The sequence below is a fragment of the Aphis gossypii genome, chromosome 2, assembly GCF_020184175.1.
Source record: "Aphis gossypii isolate Hap1 chromosome 2, ASM2018417v2, whole genome shotgun sequence".
Lineage (NCBI taxonomy): Eukaryota > Metazoa > Arthropoda > Insecta > Hemiptera > Aphididae > Aphis > Aphis gossypii.
This window is the reverse complement of record NC_065531.1, coordinates 61,948,323-61,976,081: the sequence shown is the minus strand read 5'-3', so window position 1 is coordinate 61,976,081 and position 27,759 is coordinate 61,948,323. Positions and strand designations below refer to the sequence as shown.

Here is a 27,759-nt window from a genome sequence, read left to right as displayed (position 1 = left end):
ATGTTTACCTGTCAGATGTACATATTTTCAGTGTACACAAAATAAGAAATCTTAAAGGTGTGTTGTACTGTGAAAATTTCATGATTAATATGAACATATGGGTACATACGTAGGTATCGTGTTTATATTTTATTATAAAAATAACACGATCAAAATCAGAAAAAAAAGTCCATCAAATATAATATTCTATATCTCAGAATGTAAAACTGCATTAAAATCGCATCAGTAATTTGTTGCGCACCTTAATAATATTCATCTTAAAACGATATATTTCATAATTGAAATCAAAATACAATTACTTTATAAATATTATGTGACAACAATTTTAGATCAAAACCAAACTTAATTTAATAAAAATAAAATTCCATGTAAGCTGAATTATTAACTATAGTTTAAAATACTAATAAACTCCAAAATTAAATAATATATGAATTAATATTAAAGATTAACATAACCCAAATTATAATAACTATACAAATACAGTATAGACATAAGTACATAATATTTAATTAAAAAATGTATTGACTTATTTAATTTGTAAATGGATTAAAAGCAACTTTTAATTTATAAATATTATATTGTACAAAAATTAATAATACAGCGATACACCAATTATTTTTTTATGTTTCTCGTGGCTATTATTTTAGTACTTTTACAATTAAAAACAAAAAAATAATAATGTTTGCAAGTAAACTCCAAATGCATGAAATTTAAACCTGAGATAAAAGTGTAGTAATATTATACTAAACAAAATCTTAATACGTTTATTAAGAATAACAAAAGTAATGAAATCTGACTAATTTGTGGTTGTAATTAACGAAACTATATTAAATAATTTAATATATATTTAAAACATGACTAATTCCGAAATTAAGTTAAGTTTCTATTCAAACGAAAATGCTTTTATTAATTAAAAAAAAAAAAAACGTTTATTTGTTAAACATTTTAAATTGTTAATCTAATAATAATCACTAAAAATTAGTATTATAAGCTATTACAACTGTTTCACTTTATAACTATCTAAGAATAAACGTACAACGAGTACAAAGTTATTTCAAATGAGATTTTTCCAGAATTAAAATGTTAATTACTCGACTAAAGGTCATTTTCAGTTGGCAATATCTTCTTTCTCTCGTTAAAAATGTTCCATTATTTTTCACGCTGTAACTCTTTTTCTCGTTATTTTTTCTTTAGAAAGAACAAACTAAACAGTACACCAGAAAATAAGAACTGGAATCTATAGGTTCTTTTGACAGAAAATATCGCAGACATTTGTAACATCATAGTTTTCCCATGTGAATACCACGACTTAACACCTACCTACTAGTGAAAAATGACGAGGGCAGTTCTCCCTCTCTTCCTCACAACAATGCCCTATACACTTAAAAGTGAAAATGAACGATGTACACCTACTTGATTAAACATCATTAGTACTAAACACTCGCATAGTGAAACAGTATAAGAGTAACTGTCATGACCGCTAATTAAGCTTATTAATGAACCGACACGTCGTCCAATGATGTTCGAGGGTCACTTCTGCTTTCAAGTGAATATCATCAAAAAATTACAATATCTATATGTAAGATATACTCGAGAAAAAAATCAAAATCACGTGTACCGTAAAATAATAATCATTAATTAAAATTATAAATATCACTTTTAAAAGTAACTCAAGTAATAACGTCACAAAAATACTATTATTATTATTACTATTTGTTTTTTATTTTATGTTTAGTAATTGGCTTTTGTTTATATAATATATACACTAATAAAATCGTAATACTATGCTAAATATAATATATTCACAATATCCACTGTATATAATGCAATAAGTGTATGGATCGGTAGGGGACAGTAATAGTGTCGAGTGAAACATTTCATTAAAGAAGCTCTCCACTAAGGATGCAAATTTAACATACTTTTAGCATTAGACTGAACATCTATTGAACATGATTATAAAATAATTACATAGTGAATAAATACATCGTGTATTATTGTACCAGTAACCCTTATATCTACGTCCTACATAGTACCATACGTTATAGTTAAATCTACAATAATATTGTTGATACTTGATTGACAACTAGGTATAATATTTCATTATAACAATATTTTGAATAGATAGATACTATATCTATAACTTATATAATTGCATAACCTACTTCAAACTTGTACCATATTAATATCAAACTGAAAAATATTTTACATAATCGTACTCGTTTTAAAACATAGTCGGTGGTAATAGTATATTTTACGAGTACAAGTATAAACTCGTAAAAAAACTTTTTTAAGGTTAGTAGGGAGTATTCGTTAGATCTTAAGAACAGCCAAAAATAAATAAATCCAAATAATATCATAACTGCAGAGAAAAACTGAAGCCATTCGCGATTACACGCAAACATTCTCATTATTTATAACAAACCATGTTTTTAACAATTGTTTATAAGATATGTTTAAGATGACTACGTATCGTAGAAACTTTTATAATACACTTGACTTAATCGGAAATCTGAATTTCAATACTCGTACACGTCTTATGGTAAACGCGAAATAATTGGACTTTTCGTCTGTATATTATGCATTGGGATGTAAATATTACTAAACACATTCGTACACGCGTATAATTAATATTTTCTCGTATGATTTTGATCGTGTATCGGTGGGTGGGTGAGGGTGGGTGTACGACATTGTTTTGGATTCGGGACGTTCTACCCAGTGCCTCCCAAAATCACACGTCCGACTACACTTCACCAGAAACGTGAATTTTTCCGCTCGAATTTATTATTTTAATTTTTTGGATAATCTTATACGTTGCGTAGGTATGAAAAAAAAACGATGTTATCAAAACGATTTCGTTTTCAGCCGAACTACTAGCCGTCGTATAATATTAAAAAACGGTGTGTTACCATCATATAGCGATCGATCCGCCAGTATTTCGATAGTGTGCAGGGGTTATTAAAAAAAATGAAAATGAAAAATTCATCATCTGACGGCTAATTCGTTTAGGAGGCGAGTTCGACGCCGGGGCGGAATGGTAGGGTGCAACCCACGTGGGTCGTGTACGGGTCTACCGCCTAAACTAATATAACGGACGCGATTAATTAAAAAATAATATTTATAATATACATCATACGCATTATACGATAATATCATGAAACGGATACCGACCTGTTTGAAGCCCCTGTACATGATGCGGATCTCTTGTCTGGTGAACTTGGTCTGCCGGCACAGGTCCTCTAGGGCGACGGGTCTGGGGTGTGGAAACGCAGACGTGTTGTTCAGCTGTTCCTCGAGCTCGATTAGCGTCGCCTCTTCGATGATCGGGCTGTCGGGGGGCGTCGCCATCGCACGGTGGCCCCCCAATCGTTCACCGCCGGTGTTGCCGCGGTCGCTGTCCCCTCAGCTGTTGCTGCAGCCGGTCGTGTTGCCCGTCGCCGGGTCGTCGCTCGCTATCGGCACGCGCACAGGCCGCCCAACAACGACGATGGTCCTGCCCGGTGAACCAGTCGTGCCGGCGCGTCATCGTCCGCGACGCGAACGACCACCGGACCGATCGGCGGCCACCGCCCGACGATTTCGTCGCACGTTTCGATGTTATTCGACGGCCTCCGAGTCACCTGGAAAGCGATAAAATCTTATGTAATAATATTATATAAGGACGGTTTTTTTTTTTTGCATCGACGTCCTCCGAATACGTATGGGAATTCGTTAATTTCTCGCCGCCGAAATATGTCGGCGCGCACTTGCGATCCTGGCAAAAAAGGTGTACGGTTATTTGATAACCTTAATATAATAATCGATTGGTTTTTTTTTTTTTTTCTATGATTTGACGCGGCGGTCGGCAACCTTTTTGACCGCGTGAGCAATAATTTTTTTCGAATTTTCATCGACGAGCGTTAAACATCGATGAGCCGAAATACTCGACAGCACTCGCTGCACGTGTACGAAAACGATTGAATTCCATAAAATATAATATAATGTCCTGGATGATTCGCCTTAAGCATTAAGCACACCCGATTATTTTTCTTTGATAACAAACTTATTTAAATTCTGATTTTTTTTTTTTTTTTTTAAGATTTTAGGTGTATTTTCAAATTTTTAAGATTTTTTTTGTTCTAGGTATATGTACTGCAGCGATACAAACTTAGGTTTTTCAAATGCGATAATCCCCATGTCCATTGTAAATTAATTAGTGGATAACTTTTACGAACAATTTTAAATATCTAATTCTAGAAATTCGAAAGAGTTATTTTCGAGTTGTAAAAATGTTTTTACTAAGGATAATTATAGTCTTTAGACTTTAAAAATGGGTTTACAAAAATATAAAATAGATATAATACTGTTATTAGTATTTATTATCCTTTAACCGTTTTTACAAATTAAAAATGCTAACAGATAAAAGTAAATAACTTATATTTCAAACCACCAGAGTAACAACCAGAGTTTTTACTCTTATATCTTACAAACCTAATATCATGAAACAATTATCATTAGTACACACAGTCAAATAAATCAAAAACTACACTCTCATATTTTGATTTTTATATGTCAAAATGTTTAGAAAAACTACCCGCTAAATAATTTGTTACTGTAAATAATGAAAAATAAGAAATCTCATTTGAAACACATAAGTTTGTTTCTCCACAAAACTACTCCTTAAATAGTACAAAATTATCTCAATAATTTAAAAATATGGTCTTTAAGAATATTTAAAAGTGTCATTAATCAGGTTTTAAATAATTGCGATACAGAAGAACAATTTTTTTTTATTGATATTTTGTGTATTATATTGATAACCATAATTTATTAAGTTGATAGAAAAATAAATAAATTGTGGACAAATTAAAATATTATAGAAATATCGCAATAATTTGCCTTCTTGTGAAATTACTTCGCTGGCTTTGGATTACCGACCCTCGATTTAATATGTACGTTAAATATATAATCGTAGTCAGCCTATCATAATCGGTTATCAAATTTAATTAATAAGATATTTTTAATTTAATAAATATTTTTACCACCTTACTGGTTGTGGAAAAACTGAAGATATTTTTATTACTATGAAAATATTAACGTATAATTTAAACAAACATTATTTTTAGGTACTGTTATGTTAAAACAGCGTTGAGTAAAACTCCCTTATTAAGCAAATGAAAACGATATTAAAAATTTAAAAAATCTGTTAAAATCCGTTGGGTATAGATCCGATCCTATCCGATCCGATTGAATATGCAAAATATAATGCGTTGACGACGGCGTTTAATTCGCATATTATACTAATATTGCGTCAATTAAATCCGTTGGCAATCGCGGAGAATTCGTAATAATTAAAAACGTTTAACAATTACAGTATACGTTTTTTTTTAACTTTTTGAAGATTTCAGTACGAGAAAAATGTGCACAGCTTGTTATTATCTACACGCCATGACTCGTTGAAATTAAATTATGAATGTTCAATTTGTCAGTAATAAAATAAATTATCTTGTAAAATTATAATAGCGAAAACATAAACACTTAGACATAACCAAATTGATTCGTGAGAATTTAAAAAAAAATTTGTCTCATATCATCACTATATAATAGTACCCTCAAAAAATAGATTAAAAAAGATATGCTTATCAAATTAAACACATATTAAAATCGTGTAAACCTAAATTAAAGTAACATACTAAAATATATTTTAATGCAGGCATAAAGAATTAAAATTAATGAATAATATTTTAGCAGAATCTATTTCCACTTTTTTATCTTAGAAAAATACACAAGATATAACTTAATAATTAAAACAGATTAATTCAATATTATATTTTGGATTTCATCAATGAGCGCAAACTGAATGAAACTTCGTCATACTTTCTGAATAAATAATTATTTAACGTTAAATTTTAATAGTGTTACTAGTGTTAGAAAATATACAAACAATATTACTTCCATAGTAAGACCCATTAAATTATTTTTTCATTTTCAGAAATCGTATTATAATTAACTAATCATTTTTGTTCATGTATTTAAACTTTGATAAAAACCTTTGAGCTTCTGCAAAATAATATTACAAGCAAATGGTGTAATAATATAACAATCTATATATTTCGTGATATAATAACACATTTTTTATATCAATATTTTTAAATTGATAAAAATATATACTTTTTATCATTTACAAGAATACAATATCATTATTGATAATCTGTTCATTGCTACCCCCGTTTTGATAGTATACAAAAAACTGAAATTGTTTCATTATTAACACAAACCTAAAATTTTTCATAACTAACTAATACGTAATAAAGAATACTTAAATATAAATTATAAGCTCTACATTAAAAGTATGTATTTATAAATAATTAAATAACAATAAACCATTGGTTATATTTAAAAGCAGATTTTTTTCACGAATCGTTTATCTATTCTTGACTCCTTTCAAATATAAAAATAATATTAATTACTTATGCAAAATATATAATTTTTATTTAAATCATTTTAATCTTCAAAATAAAATATTTTTTTTATAACTTCACTAATGTTATATATATACACGATGCATATAAATAAAATATTCAACTATACGCATATCAAAATAGTTTACTTATTATAATAATCAATCAGAATTTAGACAGGAGTAGAAGAAGATATATGCAACCATTGCAACCAATCAATATATATGTTTGAATTTACATAATCTCGCATCAAAACTTCAAAATAGCTATAATTAATTAACGTGTACATTATAACATACATCAAAACTTGAAGAAAAATATTTTCTACTATAATATGAAATCAATAAAGTATCAAACTTAGGTTAGTTTAACAAAATTAAAAGTTAGTACAACTTTCTTACGTAAATCTATCTTTAGAGGAATATATTAAAAATGTATTCTAAAATGTGTTATAATTATGTTTAAATAGGTCGAACAAATAAAAACACATCAAATTTAATATTGATAGGAAATAATAGTTTTTTAAGTTTAATGGAACACCCTTTAAAGGCAATGACCTCTATTCATAGTTAAATACATTATACAACCAATAGTCCCAATACAATATAGGTACTGCAAAATAATATTTTAATGTTATAGGAATTTTTTGTTAAATATAACACATGATATGCTGTATTGAATATTCAACTGGAATGTTAACAATGAATTTAATAATCAAACTGGCTCTTTGTTATTGTTAAATTTAACAAAAACAAAACAAACTTCGATTTATTCTACCTTTTTACTTGCTTTTCTGCCAATAAATGATTTATTATTCGTATCACGGAGGTGCATAAAGTTACTATTCAATTGTTTAATATTATTTTGTTACTCTTAATATTTGACTTATGTGTTTTAACTTTAAAGTATCAACAACAATGGCTTGCTGCCTCTACCAAAGTGACTAAGATAAAATATTATACACTTAAGTATTCAACTTTTTATATAATTTTATAAAATATTATTTGCACTAAAATATATTTCATAAGAACACACACACACACTAGATACTCTAGAAGCATTCAAGTTCATAATTCTCGTATGATAATACATTAGTAAACAAAAAGTTTAATACATTTAATTCTACTGCAATGTTTTCATACTAAACATTTATGTTTATAGTATAATCATTGAAATTTTAAAGTAAGTACTATATTTGACTACAAAAAATAATACTTATGATAAAACACACTTAATAACTTTTAGCGATGCCTTAAATGCATGCATCTAAATTTCAAATAAATATCACATAACTCCCAATGGTGATTTTGTTTCTGTAACGGCATCGCCCATCACGTTTTTAATTTAATTTAGATTTTTTTTTTTTGGTTTACTGAAATTACAGCCAACAGAATTCTTAGGAGGATTTTATTCTGATAAGTGGGTAAAATGCGGTTGGTCCCGAAATTAAAGTGGTGGAAATGTTTAATTTCTGTTGAGTAGTAAGTTTTATTCTCTGTCTCTGTCCAATCGAAACAGAGTGCAATAAAAAAACAAAAGATGAAGAAACTTAATTAGTCCTTTAAGACGTATTTTTGGTAAGCTTTAGATTCTAGTTTTTTCAGGAACTATGCCAAAAACCACTGGGAGTTCTTTCAATGGATAATGTTTACAATAACTTATAAATACGAAAGGCCATGAATCACAATAAAGAAAATATATTAGACAATACTTCTTATCATGTGCAGGCCAAAAGCTCTGAACAATACGTCATAACAACTCTATACCGTTCATAAAAAAATATATTTTATAGTCTCCAGTAGTCAGTACTCTTTACACATTTTAAACACATAAATAAAAGATTTTTTTAGAAAATAAAACGATATATTTTTCCTATATTCCAAGTACTTTTTTCTAGAAAATTCAAAGACCAAATTCCAATAGTTATTTGTTTAAAAGTAATATTCATAGAATTTTAATAGTTTTTTGTATTCATAAGATATATTATATTCACTCAAAAAATATAAATGTAACGGTTATTTTATTGCGTGTGACTTTTCAATAAACTTTTATACTATTATTAGTCTTTACAAAGACAATAAAATACATATTTTTTCTTTGTACTTACAACAATATTTTTATTCACAAAGCAACAGGTTAGATACTAATATAGTAATAATATCTTTTATTATTTTATATCATGAATAGTACATCATTTTCAATAAAATGATAAAGTATCAGAAAATATTAATTAAATATAAATACTTAGTACATGAAGTTAGTTTGAAAAATATATGATTGAGGTTTAAAAAAAACTCGAATAGATCAATTCGTTCAAATCTCTCGAACTGTTCTCTTAAATGACATTTGTGTGTTTATATATATATTATATCTTAGAATGCTTTAAACATAAATTATAATATATTTTAATTACTTAAGTTTATAATTTATATTTCCATATAATGTGTAGACATGTTGAACAACTTTCAACAATAGTAATCTTCTTTTAATTTTTAAATTCAACTTTTCAAAACACCAATAATATTATAATTTTATTCAAAAAATGATTGAAATTTCATTAAATTCAAAATTTAAAGACGAATAATCGAACGATGACAACGCATTTTAAGTTATTCACTAAACTTAAAACTGAAAATTATAATTTAAGTATATAAAAACGGACTATGATCCAAGATTTAAAAACTATATTATATATATTATTACAAAATGAATAATTATAATTATATGAGTTGTGTAAATACATTGCATTCGTTTAATAAAAAATCATTTGCATACTCAACAAGTTCAATCGAAATTTGTTGATTGTATTTATATTAAACAAATACAAATAAAAATGTTTTGATGATCTTAAACCAAGCTATAAATATATTAAAACAAAAAAAGTAATTTGGAATCCAATTCGTTAAGATTATAACGGTCAAATAATTTTAAAATTATAAATAACATACAATGGCGCGAAAAAAATTAGTATTTAATAATATTTACATATCACTCACCAGTCTTTTCAAATTTTTTTTTTACTATTGTAAAAAAATAATACACGTGACAGCGCCAATGAAAAGTGTTAAGTTGATTGAAAAAAATAAGAAATTATTAGTGATGATTAAAGAATAACTATTTTTGGGAAAACTGCCAGAAGAAATGGGTATAATGTGCATGGACTAACTAAAAAGCACAGTCATGAGCGGTGCCAACAACTCGACTCGAAGCTGCTAAAGCTACTGTGGTCGCCGCAGCTGCCGCCAGGACCCACCAAAGGCGCAATCAGTGTTGCCAAAAGCCCTCGAGACACGGTTTTATTTTAAGGATACTATAAAATGGTAAGAAGATTGCCCAATAATAACTTCCTAGCAATGTGACATGAATCAAGCATTCAAGCTAACACTAATACACAATGCTCTAAGTCAATTGTTTATTAAGCTAATCAATTCATCAATTTTTGCAACATATTTTACTCCGTTGGCACAAATTTATCCTTAGTTGCATAAAGTCACCAATCGGCAGTTTCTAAAACATTAAAATTTAGATTTATACTGAATTTCAAACATTTATTACTAGTATTTTTTTTTTTTTGGATATGTTGTTTTATTTACACAAATAAAACTTTCTATAACTTAATGTATTTAATGTATTACATTTAGAATTGTAATTAATTAATTATCTAAAACTAAATTTTTGTAATTGTGTTAATGAATATGGATATGCAAATGTAATGAATTTCTAATGTTTAGTATTCAACAATGAAATTTTCCTATTTAAAAAAAAAAATAGAATTTAATTATACAATATAAATTTCTATCGGCCTTTAAAATTATAACAGTTTTATATTAAATAAAAAAAATGCTATATTAAAATTATCTTTATTGTTATCAATAATTTATTAAATCACGGTTTTATAATTTTAATTATTTATTAATTTTTCAACAATTTAAGATTGATAATGAAAAATTTTGGAAGTATTTTTTAATTTTATTTTTATAAGTATATGGAAAATAAATTGATTTAGATCTATAAAATAATATATTTATAATATTAAGTAAATATTATAAAATAATATTTACAACTACACTATGTTTAAGTTAACTCATGATATTGAATAACAATATATATAATGCATATTGTATTAATATATATGTTTACTGAAATAATTGTTTATGGAAATACAATTTAAAAAGGTAAATTAAAATTAAACAAAATACACTGATCACTTAAAATAAAGATAAATCCATTGTATAAACCAAACAAAAATTATTAAAGCAAAATATTAAACTAATTATATCAATAATTGTACAATTAAAACCGGAAAAATTAGAGAAACTTAAATAATTTTTTTTTCCTATTAAATTATATCTTTGGTCGTACTCTGCTTCCCTCAAAACGAACACTCATACAAAAATCAGTAAAAAAAAAACCAAACACCATGTTCTCGCGCATAGACAAATAAAGTATAAAAATACAATCATCAAACACACACAAAAATACAAAAGAAACAAATACTTTAAACACAAACACGTTACACTAGTTAAGTCCACAACAGTTCTATACGTTAAACGTTTTCAGACCGACTCTCTGATCAACACATATAAAATATTGTCTTAGATAATTTGCGTCATCGATACTAAAAATATACTTTAGTACTTATGAATTTAAATTAGCAACATTTGTTATTTTAATAAAGTGATAAACAATTAATAAAGTTTCTCAATATATATGGCACTTAATAATCCAAATGTAAACGATCATATTTTATGCTAGAACAAAAATCATATAAACGGAAGTACTTACTGAGTTTACCCATTAAATAAAAGTATTTATACCTATAATGCTATAAATATCTACACATTGCTACACGTTAAACTTAAAAATGCAGAATAATTTTAATGACAAACTTAGGATATAACATATTATTTACGAATTATGAACCATATAAATAAGAAGATATAAAATATAAATATAATATTATCACTATAAAAAATAGGCTAAAAATATTAGGTAATGTGTGAAAATAAAAATATATATTTATAAATGTATTTATATCAAATATAAAAATATACGAAATTAGTTACATTCTATCATAAAACTGTATACTATGGGAGTCATATTGATAATATTTAGGTAATTAGGTTAAAATATTTTAGCATAATGAAATTTAAAAGTATAAAAAATAATTATTGGCTTCAATACAACATTCCTTTTTAGCGTACTCTAAACTCAATATTATGTATCTATTAGGTATAACTTTTAAGTATTACCTAACCTGATGTTAGGGTAACATCAAAATATATATTTTTTTTTATGAGTTTGAATTACATCGTTATAATGAAGTTGATTCAGTGGTCATTTAAATTATGTACATACTATATTAATATACAATAATTATTTAATGTGTTCATAAAACATATGTAATATAATGGAAGTGGGTATTAATGTGTCATGATCGTGTAGTGTGTACTCTCAACTCTGTTTATTATCTAATTTTAAGTACTTAGTAGCATACCTGCATAATATACAAGACGAATATAACAATGCCAAATGCAAGGAGGCATACCTAGTTATTGAGGGGGAAGTATTATTATTAAATTACTGATAACACGAATATTTACAAAAATATATATTAATAACAAAATATGTTATAAAATATTAACATTATAAAGATCATTTTTACAAGATAAATATTACTTAATTTACATTATGTTTATAATATAATATTAACTCAAATTATTCAAGAATGCATATATGAAGAGTTTTTATTATATTGAAGATGTATTTATCTTGGTTTATTTTAAACAAATTAGTTATAATTAAACGCATATTATTATGCATATAATATATAATATATATATATATATATACATTATACATTATACCTATTATCTATTATATTATAAAGATAAAATGTAATTAGAAATACTTCAAATACTACATTAATTCTAAGCGGATTAGTAAACGCTCTCATGGCACTTAAAATCCCTTACCGACAAATTAAATTATTCAAAATATTTAGAACGAATTAAACTAAACCCAAATAATATAGAATTTATGTGAGTTCTATTACACGTGGAATGTAATATATCCAATAGCGAGACAGCCAATAAAATAGCAGTTCTGCAACCAGAACAATCCCTCATTCAACAGTTACTAAAATACTGGTCAATATAATAAGAAATCGACCAAAAATCGGACATTCCTTATTAACCTAAATTCTTCTACCAAAGTTCAATAATTGTCAAGCTAAAACTTAACACATAATTCAAGATTTCCTAGAATACCAAAATACACCAAATATTTAATTTAATATTTCATATTAAATTTTTTTTTTTTAATACCTTAATCTTTAATATTTGGATAGCTGTAAGTAAAAAATAATTATATTTTAAATTGTGATTTTACTTTTTAAATAGATTAACCATCATAAAAGTGTTCAAATATAATAATAATAATAAAAATTTAAAAATTATTAATATTGTCTTATATATATATATTAAATACCTATTTAAATCAAATGTACGTTTAAGTTATAAACATATACTATGTGTTAATTATATTAATTATATAATAACGAATGAAGCAGGACATACAACGATTGTTATTCGAGATGACAGACGACGATGTGCGTATAAATTTAGGAAATATTATATATTATGCATACGTATCATACATAGATGTATGTACGCTGGAAGTCATTATTTTTTGGCTCGTGTTCACAGTGTATAATAAATGTTTATCATTGTCATTATTCAAACTGGCGAGTAATTATTTCCAATTAAATCCATTCTCGTATAATATAGAAAGTATTTGAATTTAAATGACAACCCATTTTGCGTATATTATAATAATATTATGATATTATGCACAGCGCGTCTGTCACAGAGTAATCGTTGCAGTGTATTATATGCCTGTATTGCAAATCTCGGGTTAAACTGCGAACGGTATTTTTCAAATACATTTTTTTTTATATAATAATAATTAATAACATACGTGTCAAAACCTGACGGCTATTAGGAGACTTTTTTTTAAATCTCACCACGTCCACTGATAACCCATTTTAATCTACTTCGTTATGGTGTGTTAAAACGAAACGGCATTGTTAACTTATACGTTCTGTGATTGTATTAACCTAATATTTAATATTGTTATTATTATGTACATACAACTTATTGAAATGTTTGTTTACCGACAATGACACGTGGAATGCATCATATACTAATTGAATGCCGCCTTCATGCCGATGTACCAAAATTGCTTATACACGATACACCATACCAGCCGCCTGCGGACATAAACGATCTGGTGAAATATTTTGAAAACCACAACTTATTGCTTTCTAACCTGGTTGAAATCAGTTTGTTTAGCACAAAGCAGAATCATATACACAATTTTACAAGATGACTGATTTTTTAGTAATAATTTAAGACTTAATTATAATAAATCAAAATGTAAAATATTTTTAGTGTTGACATAGGAAGTTCAAGATAAAAAAAATTAAATTATTATACACTGCACGTATTTCCCCTCCATTACACGTACCTATTCAACATTTTTTAAATACTTAAAAGTAAAATACTTCTGTTTATTAATCGATGAAAATCTTAAATGGGAAATTCATATCAGTAACTTCATAATAAATTAAGCGATACTAACATACTTTTTTACAACAAAATAAATACTCAATAATCATCTCATTAGAAGTATAGAATACATTGATTCAGTATATGATAAATTGCTCTAAGCAATTGTAATACTGATTTAAAATCTACGAGTAGCTTACCAGCCCTCAGAAAAAAAAATTAAATAAAAATAATCCTATGTTGTGTAATCCAAATAAATTATTAAAACTATAATAAACACTTGATATTAAAAGTTAGATAAAAGATATAAAAAAACAAGCATTTTTTTATATTTTTTTTAACAAACTCAATTAGTACTTAAAATCAACATAACACCAACTGAAAAAAAATATATTTTATTTTATTTTTATAAACATGACGGCCGGAAACCCATTTAAAATTTACTACAATATTTGGTTTTACAGTAGGCAATAATATACATAAGGATACAAGATAAAAATTCAAGTAAGAACAGAAAAACAATACCTAGGTAACTAAATAGGTTAAGAGAACATAATCAATTAGATTAAGCAAAATAGGTGTCAAAATTGGCTTGCTTCATACAGCGAGTGAGTGGTACATTATTCTGGTAATCAGTAGCACAAAATGATACAACAATTGGAGCTATGTTACGAGTAGGAAGCGCAAGAACTTTAAAGCTAATGTGATGATGAAGAGAGGAAGAAACAATTTTGCTACATATGATATTCTGAAGGAAGGTTATGATATTGAAATATCATTCATTAATAATAAAAAAAAACTTCGAATACTACATACACAGGTTGGTTTAAAATCTATAAATTTAGTCGATAATGATAAAATCATTTATACTGGTTATCCTTATTTTAAATAACAGTTTAAAATAAAAAATATTTTACAATAATCAATATGGAAAAATAAAAAAAAATAAACAAAAACTATAATATATATACCCATGTCAATTATTTGCTATCCAAAATATTTTTTCATATTATATACAAGTACCCAATGTATTTTTTAAAATTAGTAAAATAATTTATTTTTATTAACTCGTCTATTTATTTTTGCATTAGTGGTATGCAATACTAGATAGATAATTTCATTATAGGCTCTAAACAACGTTTTCATAATTTGCGCCAAACAAAACACCGTAGTTAGTACCTAGTTCAAGACATAATAAGTAAACCATTATTAACTATATTGCAATCTACAGTATCACTAAAAAAATAATAAAAAATGTAAAATATTTTAAAAAATATATAGGCTCAGAGACGATTTGTACTCAGATTGTTACATATTTGTACAAAAATAATATTATACATCATTGAATTTAAATTTAACACTAATTAATTACAATTACCTACTAAACTACAACTGACGAGATACACTCACGCCTATTAGATACTACACCACTGAGCAACTCCCTCCTTTTTTTAATGATTTAATGTTTTAACTGAATTTCGATACAAATAGGTTTTAAAAATATGTCTTACACTGTTGAATATTTAAAAAATCACCTCGAGAAGTACTTTTAAAGTTATTCGTATAACCTACTTACTTGTCGTTTTCTTTTTCTTACTATTTTTTAATAAAAACTTATGAAGCAATTTCGACGCAGTGCACACGAGTTCAATGTGATAAGTGTATTATACACACTAAACATTACAACCGTCATTGTCAAACTGTATGACACAGTTGCATTGTTACATTTACAACATTTCCGACCGGTATTATAGTAGATGGCTAGTTAAAATCGGTCATATCACACGCGCGCAATCGTTTAACGACCGTAGAAACGGGATTTATCATTTAAATTCAAACTCTTACTGCGAGAATTGTTTTAATTATAATTAAAGAAGAATGAATTATTACCACAATTAAAATGTTTATTACACAATAAATAACGCCCAAAACTACATTGCGCGTGAGCTTAAATTAATTCGTGCAGTCATCGCAAATACCTACAGTTTTAATTGATATTGATTCACCAATTCCCCATGATTCACATTGAGGTCACTAAGAATAAGATAAGAGATAATTCAATACAATAGTATAAAATCTATATCTAAAATATTTATAAATTTAAGATGAACTTAGTATAACATAAATTTAAAAAAAAAACTTTAAACGAAATTTGTAGGCATTATTGGCAAATGTATAACCTGCCTGAGAAGTTTTGAACTATATACCCGTTAAGTTATAATATTACCAATGCATTTCAACATTAATATGAATCAAATCATCGCCGAAAAGTACAAAATAATTGGTTCATCATTAATTTTTTTATAGTATATTTTAAGGACATTATATATTGTTAAAATAATAAAATATTTTAGAATTAATTATATTCAAATTGGTTTTAATACAGTCAACGTTCATAAATTTGATGTGAAATATATAGATAATCTTAGACATTACACAAACTGATTGCGTGTCCACAAAATAAAAATTAGAATAATCCTACCTGCCATCGTACTTATAATATATTAAGTATCTATATACGACTACAATAAACATTAGATAACACTATTTAAAATAAAAGTTTTTAATTTTTAATTCACATTTCAAGGTAAAAACGAATTTTAGAGTTGTGCTTTTTAACTTATGTTAATTTATTCACCAAGATAACGTTAGAATTAGACTTTACTTTAAAGCATAATAATATGTAGTAGTTGTATGTGTTTTTTATGAGTTAACGATCTGCGAGTACTTTCGTCGTGCACCTGTTTGAATGGCAAGTTAATAGGTTTTTATAAATTACGCAATCTTATATACAATTATACTTAATCAATAACATTGTATATAATATATTTGTTTAATTATACCAAAATATTAGTAAGTTAGAGTCGTATTTTATCATATTGTCATAATCTTACATATTAGCTCTGGTAAGGTGCAAATGTGTATTAAAATATATTCTGTAATATCATTTGATTTATTAATGAAATTTCTACAGAAATATAATTTTCTATAAAACTTAATAATAATTTTATAGTAAGTTATTTTTTACTAAAATTCTATAATATATTTATAAGCTTAATAAGAAATCTAATGAAGTACAAGCAAAAAATTGCATTAATTTTTAGAATAGATACAAAAGTAAATATTAATACCAATATTATTTTGATTAAAACAATTAAGTTAATCAAAGCTATTGATGATTATTTTATTAAAATTTTTCAAAAAAATACCACATAAATCTTAAATCCTTAAAAAATATATATGGATGGCTGTCGGCTGAGTGGACTAAAAGCTATAGTGCACACCAAAATTTCACTATAGATGGGTTACTATCCATGGTAGGTTCCTTTTCTTCAAAGTACTCGTAGTTTTACAAGAACCGAATTATATTTAAATCGAAATACACTGGTACCACATCCAATCTAATGTTCCAGGTGAGTGCCCAACATAATAAATCAATTTTAACTAATAACTAGACTTTAAACTTAATCATTTTTTACTTTAAAATAAGCACCAAACTAGTGATGACTAATAACAGTGATAAGTTATCACTGATAACTGTACATACTTACTCGACAAGTTTTCTTATAGTTATATTAGTATAAGTTATAACTTATAACATCAGATTATTATAATATTTTGTTAATCTACGCAGCAATGTAGCCGAATTGCCTAAACATTGCGCCGGATATGCCAGACAATCAAGTAATAAATTCCGAACATATTATAATATTGTTATTATTATTATTATCGTAAAAATAACGCAATGGTTATTTTTTTAGAATTATTATACGATCGTTTTAACTTCATATACATACTATAGTATTATCTATAATTACTGCATAATACATATTATCATACTAATGTTATCAACTGTAATGATAACTATTTTCTATTTAAAATTATCTTACTGAATTATTTTCATAGCATATTATTGATATAAATTTGTTTTTTATACAGACTGATTATTTAAAAATAAAAGATCGATTTAATTTACAATGTTAATATAATTTAGATAAACAACAGTTTGTTTAAATAAGTTTGAATGAATTAAACTAAACATTCCCTTTTTATCATATTTGTCTGCTTTATTTTTAATTTTAGACATTATACTACAAAATTATGTTTTAAACAGCCAATTTGCAGTCAAATTTTGATTAGATTCAACTTAAACATTTATTATTTAAAGTGTAAACGAATTTGATAATGTAAATTTTGAATATTTATACTAAATTACTAAGGCCTTCAAAAATTATTATTATTATTATTATAAGAAAACCATAACTTAATATTTATTGATGAAACTTAAGAAAGTGTAATAAGTAAATAAGTTTGTCATCATTGTTTTAAAACTTTAAGTACTTGATACATAATGATTTTACAGGAAGGGCAATGTATTGTAATTTAAATGAAGAAGGTAATTGCAACGAAGATGATGATGATGATGACAAACATTACCATGAAAAGAGGAAAGTAAAAAAACTGCATTATTTGACCTCTGTAATAATATACTGAACAATCATCTATATGAAATCTATTCAATTTGTATAAAGATTATTAAAATCACATTAAGTTTCCACTTGGACTCATAAAAGTAAACGTAACCTTTTCAAATCTTGAAAATTTGCAAATTGTTTCGAATTTATTTTATAAGAATTGTGTGCCATTTTCAATTTAAATATCTAAAGTTTTGAAAATATGATACTTTCCTTTCAAAGTTTTTTTTGATAATAGCATTTGAACTTTAAATTGCGGATCATCTTTACAAAGAATTATTTTTAGTAGATATATCTACAGAGGTTTATTGAATTCATCAAATTCAAACCAGTTAAGCAAAATAAATCTATCGGATTTTTATAATTAATTTTTAAAATAATGACAATCGATTTCCATTTATATAACACTTCAAGAAAAATAAGGAATTTTCCAATCAAAATATTTATTAATATTACTAAAACATAATTTGATATACATAGGTAGTCCTTTTCTAGTTTTTGACATGGACATTTTCAATTTTAGACAATATTTATAAAGAAAAATAATATTGTATTTATTTTTCTTTGTTTTTAGGAAGGGAGAATCTTGAAAAATGTCGAGAGTGCTGATCACGAATCACTGCCCTCTTTCCGATTTCCATCAATATAGTTAATACGCTCGGGTTGAGATAAATCTATAGATGTGTGTCAGCTGTAACCACTTTGAAAGAAACCAAATGTATGTAAAAATGTGATATATATAACTTATATAATATCACGATGATGAACGAATGCGATTATATTACAGCTCCCCACCTCACCCGTACTATGAATAATGACAAAATTCCTTCATGTTGAACTTTTACACATCGTATAAAGAAATGAAGTAAAACGGGAGAAACGACGGCCACTTCCACTGCGGTATATAAACCTACCTGTACTATATTATACGGTGTATTAAAAAATAAAAATACGCGACATTGGTTGTATAAAAAGTTTAGCGTCTGGAAGCGAAACAAATGTAGCTTGGATGGATTTCGAATAAATAGTCTGTATTGGTAGTAAATTCCGGTAAAACACCTGATTTCTTTCCTTTACAAAAATTTAAGGTTTCTGAACATATAAGTTAAGGATATCTAATGTCCCAGTTGTGTGCGTCCGTCCGTAATAACTGGTACATAATTATAGGATTGTTGATTTGATTAATAATGGGATAGATGATGTTATTTATAACATTTTTAATTTTACAATTATGTAGTTTTACAATGTACTTATTTTATGCAGCAATACAAACAGTGGCGTATTTACGGGGGGGGGGATTTGGGTTCAACCCCCCCACCAGAACAAAAAAAAAAATTACTTAATGTTAAATAAATATTTTATTACGGGTTTTCTAATAATTTAATGATATATATCTCTTATATGTCTATATAACTATCTAAGACAAGTTAGTTGGGTTATTTTGGTGTGGAGTATCTTAATTGTAATTTGTGTTACTCAAATGGGGTTTTTAAAATTTGAACCCCCCCCCCCCCCCCCAAAAGAAATTATTGAAAATACGCCACTGTATACAAGTAACTGCGACAACAAACAGTCTGTATGATGCCTAAAGTACTGGTTAATGTTGGCTAATATGAATTTATTTTTAATTTACTTATAACAGAATCGTCAGATTATTAATATCAAAATTATCAGTTACCTAGAAGAAAGTAAGATAATATCGAAAAATATGATAAGCGCTATAAATAATTTTAGTACTAATCTACCGACGTTAAATAAGTAAATCATTGTGTAACGGTTCTATTGGTAATATAATAAAAACTTTAAAGGTTTTAAAAATTCCCTGTTGATAATATTTACAAATGTATTAACATTTAATTTATTCCGTTTCAAGAGATAAGTATTATACTTAAGTCTTTAGACTATATTAATTTACTATTTTCCTAAAATTGTATATTGAATCAGCATAGCAACTGTTTTCAAAAGTTTAGAAACTGAGAATTAAGCAAACTAGCGGGATGAGCTATCATCACACTCATTTACAAATATTATATAATAAATTATGTATGTATTTCACACAGATCTCTATAAAGAACTAGGTAAATAACGAACTTCCGCTATCAGTTAAAGCGTGGTTTTTCATATGACATTATATGGTATTTTACATAGTAAATATTAATTATGTTGTATTATATTTAATGGTTTCTAAAATGATTTCTGTTGTTTAAAAAAAATTTTGTATTTTTTATATAAATCATTTTACATTTATTACTATATTTTACCATTAAAAACGATGTTATTCCTAATACATTTTGTATAATAAATGCGTAATGTTTTGCCAACCAACAAAATGACGGAAACTGATACGCGAGTTTCACTGTTAATAATATTATAAGTAATATAGGAGTACCTTATCTAATTAGTATAGAAATCTGTAGCATTTCATTGTACATAATTTTGTACCTTATTTAGACACACTTGCAGTTTTTGACCTAACCTTATGGATTATCGTGGATGAACTATAACAAAAAACATAAATTGTTCAAATGTCTATACGCGATATTATGCGATATTAAGTATTGAGGTAAAAATAGTTGAACATTTTTAGTAATTTTTCGAAATCATAAATCCTTCTCCGTGAAATGAACAATAAAACGTTCAAACATGTAAACGTAACGTCGTGTTTTATACCTATGTCACCGAGCAGCTTTACGGTACTGACCATATATACATATATATTATATGTGTTCGAGAGCATAATATAAATGCCTTACAATCATGTCTCACAGAAAATATATAGCAAAAAAATTATCCACTTAACAATTTACAGTGAAAAAAAGAACCGAAATTCTCATTTGAAAAAAATAAAGTATTTAGCACCACGGGACAATCTATAAATGGTATAAAACCATCTAAATACCTAAGTCTTTGAAGATATAATCCTTTAAAATACTTACTTAAACATTTCAAGAATCATAATTTGAATAAATTCATTATTGCAGAAAAAATGAGTATAGGCCATAGGCGTAGTGTGAAAATTAATATGTGGGAGAGGAACTATTATAAGTGATAATGGTTATAACCTACATGATGATTTAGGTAGGTACACAACATGTATTCTAAAAATATAATTTAAGTAAAATTTAAAGGAACAAAATTTAAGAGGACTATTATGGCGGATTTTATCACTTTATATAGTGTGAACACGTTGACTTAAATATAACTGTTTAATTTTAAACGAATGCTCACAGCGATTCTAAATCGCGTTCGTCGAGTGAACATTTGCCTCGTGTGAAACACGCCTTTTATTCCCAGGAACACCAACGGAGGATGATTACATTATAGATAATTATACATTATAATTTTAAAATACATATATAACAATAGATATGATGTAATGAATAAATAACTAAATAATCTATAATTTGGAATATCAAATAAAATATTTTATGAATATATTATTTTTAGTTTTATTAAAAAAGAAATAGGTAGTTGAAAAAAATAAAAATGTTTCAATTCTCAAAGGTACATGAACGTATAAAATAGTATATTATACAGGAGGTTCAAATAAAATTCTGAGGGTAATAAATCCCCCTTATCTCTCCTTCACTATTCTACGCCAATGGTGTGAGCATATTGTAAATCGTAATTCGAAGTAGCTAGTAACTACAGGTAACTGCATATTTCCTAGATTTTAATACATAATATATCTTGAAGTTATTTAGTATGACAAATATAGAATAGGACCTAACGATATTCATTTTTTAGTAAAAATCAAATACAATAAGTCATATTTTACTAATTATCTTCCATGGTACCTAAATTGCTAGTACATATTATTTCTCAAAAAAAAAATGTTATTAATAATTCAGAACGTTTAGCGAATCGTGAATGAAAATTTTCCGGATAAGGGAGAATGTATCGTATCCATAGGCATATTATATTTATTAGGTGGTTTGAAACCTTAAACCCCCACCCCCTTCCCTTAAATTTAAGTAAATGTTATGTATGTAGGTACTTACTTGTGTTTGAAATTACTAAATGGTAATTATTACGCATTCCCATTCACGGTCTACAAATATTTTTCATCCGACAACTTTTGATCGTAACAGTATGCCCGTACGTTCTTGCCTTGAATAGTTGACTGTTATCGGTAGTTAATAAATTATTATCGCAAACAATTTGGCGGCAACGGCCAACAATACTAGTCGGTTTTTATTGTTTAGTTTTTATCGTTTTTATAGTTTGATCATTATTTCTTGTCCGATAGATGTACATTTTATTTTAATATTGATAGTATTGCCTAAACGCCCTACACACAATACGCGGGTAACGAGATTTTTCTTTTGTTTAAAAAATTAATATAATCAATAAAATAATGAAAAGAATTAAACAGTCACTGTTATAAGAAACATTTGTCAACAGCACGGACTAAGATAGGTTAGGTTTATCTTAGTCCGTGGTCAACAGTGACTTTAAGAGAGAAATTGTAATTTAAATACCAACACTTGAATTTTATAAAAACAGTTAAGACTATCTATAACATAAAAATCATAACTGTAGACTAAATTCTCAATTCTTGCTTTTAAAATAAAACACTTAAAACTTAAAATGTTTAAATGTTAAAACTTAGAATTGAACATAATAATCAAACTCAACACTATATTGTATTGTTAGTATTTAATATTAAACATTTGTTTCTATTATAATTATTTGTTTAATTTAATTTAAGCAGATTGTAAACATACAACAAAGTAACAGACCGCTTTTATTAAGTTCGAAATGTTAGAATAGAAATTTATTATGCAATTTAAAAAGTACGATTGGATTCTCGTACGATAAAGACTACCACTGCATGAGCTTTGTAGCGCTATTGTGTTGGTCACCGTGGTCTTCAAATTTATCACAGAACTGATTTTTTCTTATCACAAATCTTAAAAGCCGCCTCAAAAAGTAATAAAACGCCGCAGGCTGCAGAGTGCAGACCACAGCTGAAAAAGTCGTGTTAGCACTCTAAAACTCTAAAGTAATAATAAAAGTATAATACAAAATTGAGTTTTAATATTTAATCCTATTATATGAGAAGCCCGTAGGTATTTATCTCGAGTTCTAGATTTACTTCGTCGGATATCCATCGCAGTATGATCAAAATACCTAAACCTCTGATCTACATCAGTGTCTTCGGTACAGTGTGTGGTGGTGCTTATTTAATCAAGTATGTTATTACTTACTACTTATTAGTCATTTTATTACTTGTACAGTATCTATCGCTTTATGCCCAAGCAATTAACTTACCATACTGTTGTAATTTTTTAGGGATGTGTTGTCTGGAAAAGATTACAAAATCAAAACTTCAGCTGCCAACAAAGTGATCATAATTACAGGTGCAAATACTGGCCTAGGTAAAGAAGCTGCAAGATTGTTGGCCATTAAAAATGCTACTGTCGTGATGGCATGTCGGGATTTGGAAAAATGTGAAAAGGTTAATGCGAACATAATAATGTATTGGCTATACTATGTATTGACTTTGAATAATGTGACTTAATATAATTTTTTTCAAGCTTAAAACTATTTACTATAGCATTTAAACATTTTTAATTAATAAGTGCATAATGATAATAGTTATTTAAATATGTATGTATTTTTAAAATTATTTAATGTCCTTAGAACAGAGTCGAGTTGAATTAGCACTCATGTCTAGAAACAAACGACTTTTCTGCCGAAAATGCGATTTATCATCACAAGAATCTATCAGACAATTTGCTACCAAATTCCAGAAAGGTTTGAATTTTCATTATAATATTTTGTAAAAGCTGTAAAATCATTTAATTTTAACTTTTAAATTAGAATTTAATAGATTGGATGTTTTGATCAATAATGCTGGAGTTATGAGATGTAGTAAATCCGTGACCAAAGAAGGAATTGAAACTCATTTGGGTGTCAATCATATGGGCCATTTTTTGTTAACCAATTTACTTTTAGACTGTTTGAAAAAAAGCGCTCCTAGTCGAATTGTCAATGTGACGATGCTGAAACACGGGTCTAGTAAAATCAACAAAGAAGATTTAAATTCTGAATTGTCATATAATGAAGAAGATGCGTACAACCAAAGTAAACTTGCAAATCTTATGTTTACTATTAAATTAGCTGAAGTCTTAAAAGGTTTGTGCATTAATTATAACTATTTTTTTTTAGTAACATATTTCATCCCAACATTATATTATGTAAATAAGGTTTTTAGTTGTAAACGTATCATAATAATTTATTGTTAATAATATTTTTTAAATTTATTACAGATACTGGAGTTACAGTAAATGCCATCTATCCTGGTATCTGTACAACAGATATTTCCAGACATTTACCTTTTTATAATAGTGTTACTAGATTTTTCATAAAACCGATGGCGTGGCTGTTTTTAAAATCAGCAGCCAAAGGATCCCAGACTTTAGTTCATGCAGCTTTAGATCCAGAACTTGAAAACATTAGTGGACAATTCATTAGGTAATTTTACCTCAGTTCTTAAAATTTAAAAATATTATAACCAAAATACAACAATTGTTTGATTAGAATAAATTATTTTTGAATTGTACTAAATATCTATATAATACTTTGTATTTCTTTTAGTAATTTCAAAATAATACCATTACCATTTCGTGCACGCGATCAAAAGACAGTTGAATGGCTGTGGAAAGTCAGTGAAAAATGGACTAAAGTCAAGGAAAATGTATCTCCTGAACTATGATGTATATTACATTATATTTATTTTAAATATGTTTATAAAACTCGCAGTAACACTATTAGAAATGACATTTAAATTTTGAATGACAGTTGTTTTATTTTTATTTTCTACAGAGCTTCTCAAATGTTGCTTAATCCCATTTGTGTTTGTAGTGTTCTTCTTCCTTCCTCCTTTTCTCAGCCCATATCTTAACATTAGCTTCACAGTTGGCTAAAAAGAATCATGATTTGACTTAGATATTTTTATTACAAGTAAATATATTTTAAAATATATATATATATTGTTGGCTTCGTGGCAAAACCTCATAAGTCACTTAGAAGAAACAAAAAACTGTGGTACGAGTTACATGTGGTTACATGAGATATTTTGTATGTTATCATATTAAATATACATCACAAATTAGTTTTCGCAGTATCAAAATGACCACAAAAATACAGCACATCCAATAAAACAAAAAACAAAATTTTTCGACTTAGAGGTTTAGCTACGAAGCTGACAATATATATTATTATATATAATTACCAGCTTTTTGAATTAAATAAAATACAGGCGAAACCAATACAGCTGCACCAATGAACCATGGGAACATCCAATGATGGTTAAAGTGTAGTTTGAATGGAAACTGGACAGCCTTAGCTGTGAATGTGTATGGGAAAACCATCTTGCGGCTTAACTTTTCATCAGCCATCTAAAAATTAGAATGAAATGACTATTAACACAAATATTGAAATCAATAAACCTAATTGCAAAGTCCCTTAATTCTGTAAATTAACTTTACATTATACTTAATAATGAGATATAACAAGTATTACAAACAAGTTATCAAAGCAAATACATCAATAATGATAATATTAGACATTAAAAAATATATTTCAGTCTTCTACTCTATTCAGTGGCGGATTTAGGACTTTTTTATGGAGGAAGCTAAGGTTAAGGTATAGTATCAGTATACTCCATCCTGAAAACAAGACTCTTTTCAGTCCTCAAAACTAATGTGCTTTAGTGCTTCATATTCAAAAGGATAAGCATGAGTGAAAACTTAAAAAACAAATTTCTTTATTTAAAAAAATTAAATTTTATCACATACTACACATAATTTTTATCATTCATATTAATAGAAACAGTTTCATTTTAAAATCACAAGTACTAACATAAAAAAAAAATACTACATTTTATAACAATCAATTATTATGTAAACTATATTGATGTAGGTACATTTAAGTAATTAATTAATATGATATAATTAAAATATAGTATTAGTTATTATTACCGAAGCAGAAACATTGGCATATAGCTCAAGTCTTATAAGTTATAATAAAATTAAAACTAAATGAAATCTATTTTTGATTACAGAAATTATTTCCCATTGTCAAAAACTGTGCACTATGACAGTGTTCATTCTTTGTCGTCGAATAGAATCGACTATAACAATATAACATAGTACATAATTAAAGGCAATACCAGGAAAGAAAGAATAGGTACCAGAAAAATTGTTTTATTACCTAATGGCTAACACATTTAAGTAAATATTTATTTACAAATTTATTTTATAAAATAAAAATAAATGATAAAAATTAAAATTTGATTGATACTTATCATAATATACTCCTACCTTATTATACCAAATTCAAATTCTAGAACTTAATATGGATAATGGTAAAACGAAAATCTGTTTTTTTAAACCCTGAACTTTTTCATTGAAATTGTTAAATCTGTGAGGAGTACATCCTCAATAAATTTAATGGGAACATCACTGCATAATAGGTGCCTACTAAATTGTACAGCTTTTGACTACTCATATAGAAACTACCAATTGTCAATAGTTATTATTTAAGGGGTAGAATCGGTAAGAGCCTTAGATGTATTCAAAATGTCCGTCGAGTTTACGATTAACAATAACGATGAAAACGCCTACCTAGATTCGATTATGCTAGCACATTTTACTGGAGATAAAAGTATATTGTAACGATATTCGAGCACAGATGCTAAGGTACACGTCGTTGCGTAACGATGATATTATTCGATAGATACAAAACCCGACAATAAAACAACACAAATGTGCTTCTGAGGTGTACCAAAGTCGGTGAGTAAATTATACGCCGTAATCGAAATTTATCACCTTTCCGCAACATTCGGAGGTGAACTTTAATATAACATAAATTCAAACCATTTTACTCACCGTGAGTTCCTTTTTCTTGCAGGCAATGGAAAAATGAATTGACCTCTGAGATCGGACAGCAGTCGAAGGGCGATGCAAATATGAAACGCAGTCGCAGTGGTTAATGTTAACTATTTAGTATTTACACATAGTTGGAGTACCCCCGTACCCACTACCCGACGACGTGAAATTTTATATTTTCACGTCCTGTCCCCTGATTGGTTATATTTTTGATAGTATCTCAAGACCATTGATAAGCGTTTGGTATATTATGATAACATAACACAATACCAATATTTCCCGCATAAATTTAAAAAAACATTATACAACAATTAATGAAATAGACATACAAACATTTACGAAATCTAAATCTAAAGTGATCAAATTATAAGCTAATACATAA

General features: G+C 26.9%; 3 protein-coding genes across 4 annotated transcripts in view; 1 reads left to right on the top strand and 2 right to left on the bottom strand.

Moving 5' to 3' along the window:
* The window catches only part of LOC114122958 (Kv channel-interacting protein 4), a 59,094-nt gene extending 36,333 nt beyond the window's left edge, over positions 1-22,761 (bottom strand). Inside the window, exons 1-2 of one of the 2 annotated variants that reach the window (XM_050200772.1) lie at positions 22,482-22,761; positions 3,169-3,617 (exon numbers count right to left, since the gene is read on the bottom strand). In XM_050200772.1, the coding sequence (XP_050056729.1) occupies positions 3,169-3,345 (177 nt within the window). In that variant the 5' untranslated portion in view covers positions 3,346-3,617; positions 22,482-22,761. Of the gene's footprint in view, positions 1-3,168; positions 3,618-9,433; positions 9,658-22,481 lie in introns of those variants that run through there. The other variant, XM_027985773.2, reaches the window with a different exon arrangement.
* Positions 22,762-23,402: 641 nt separating this feature from the next.
* On the top strand, positions 23,403-25,281 carry LOC114122952 (retinol dehydrogenase 13-like). The gene is made up of 6 exons (XM_027985766.2): positions 23,403-23,674; positions 23,776-23,941; positions 24,132-24,240; positions 24,307-24,621; positions 24,756-24,960; positions 25,084-25,281. The coding sequence occupies exons 1-6, from the start codon at positions 23,601-23,603 to the stop codon at positions 25,199-25,201; spliced, it is 987 nt and encodes a 328-aa protein (XP_027841567.1). The 5' UTR covers positions 23,403-23,600; the 3' UTR covers positions 25,202-25,281.
* Positions 25,197-27,543, bottom strand: LOC114122953 (uncharacterized). Its single transcript, XM_027985767.2, has 3 exons — positions 27,378-27,543; positions 25,721-25,886; positions 25,197-25,408 (listed from the first exon to the last, which is right to left on the bottom strand). The coding sequence occupies exons 2-3, from the start codon at positions 25,884-25,886 to the stop codon at positions 25,329-25,331; spliced, it is 246 nt and encodes an 81-aa protein (XP_027841568.1). The 5' UTR covers positions 27,378-27,543; the 3' UTR covers positions 25,197-25,328.
* Positions 27,544-27,759: the final 216 nt, after the last annotated feature.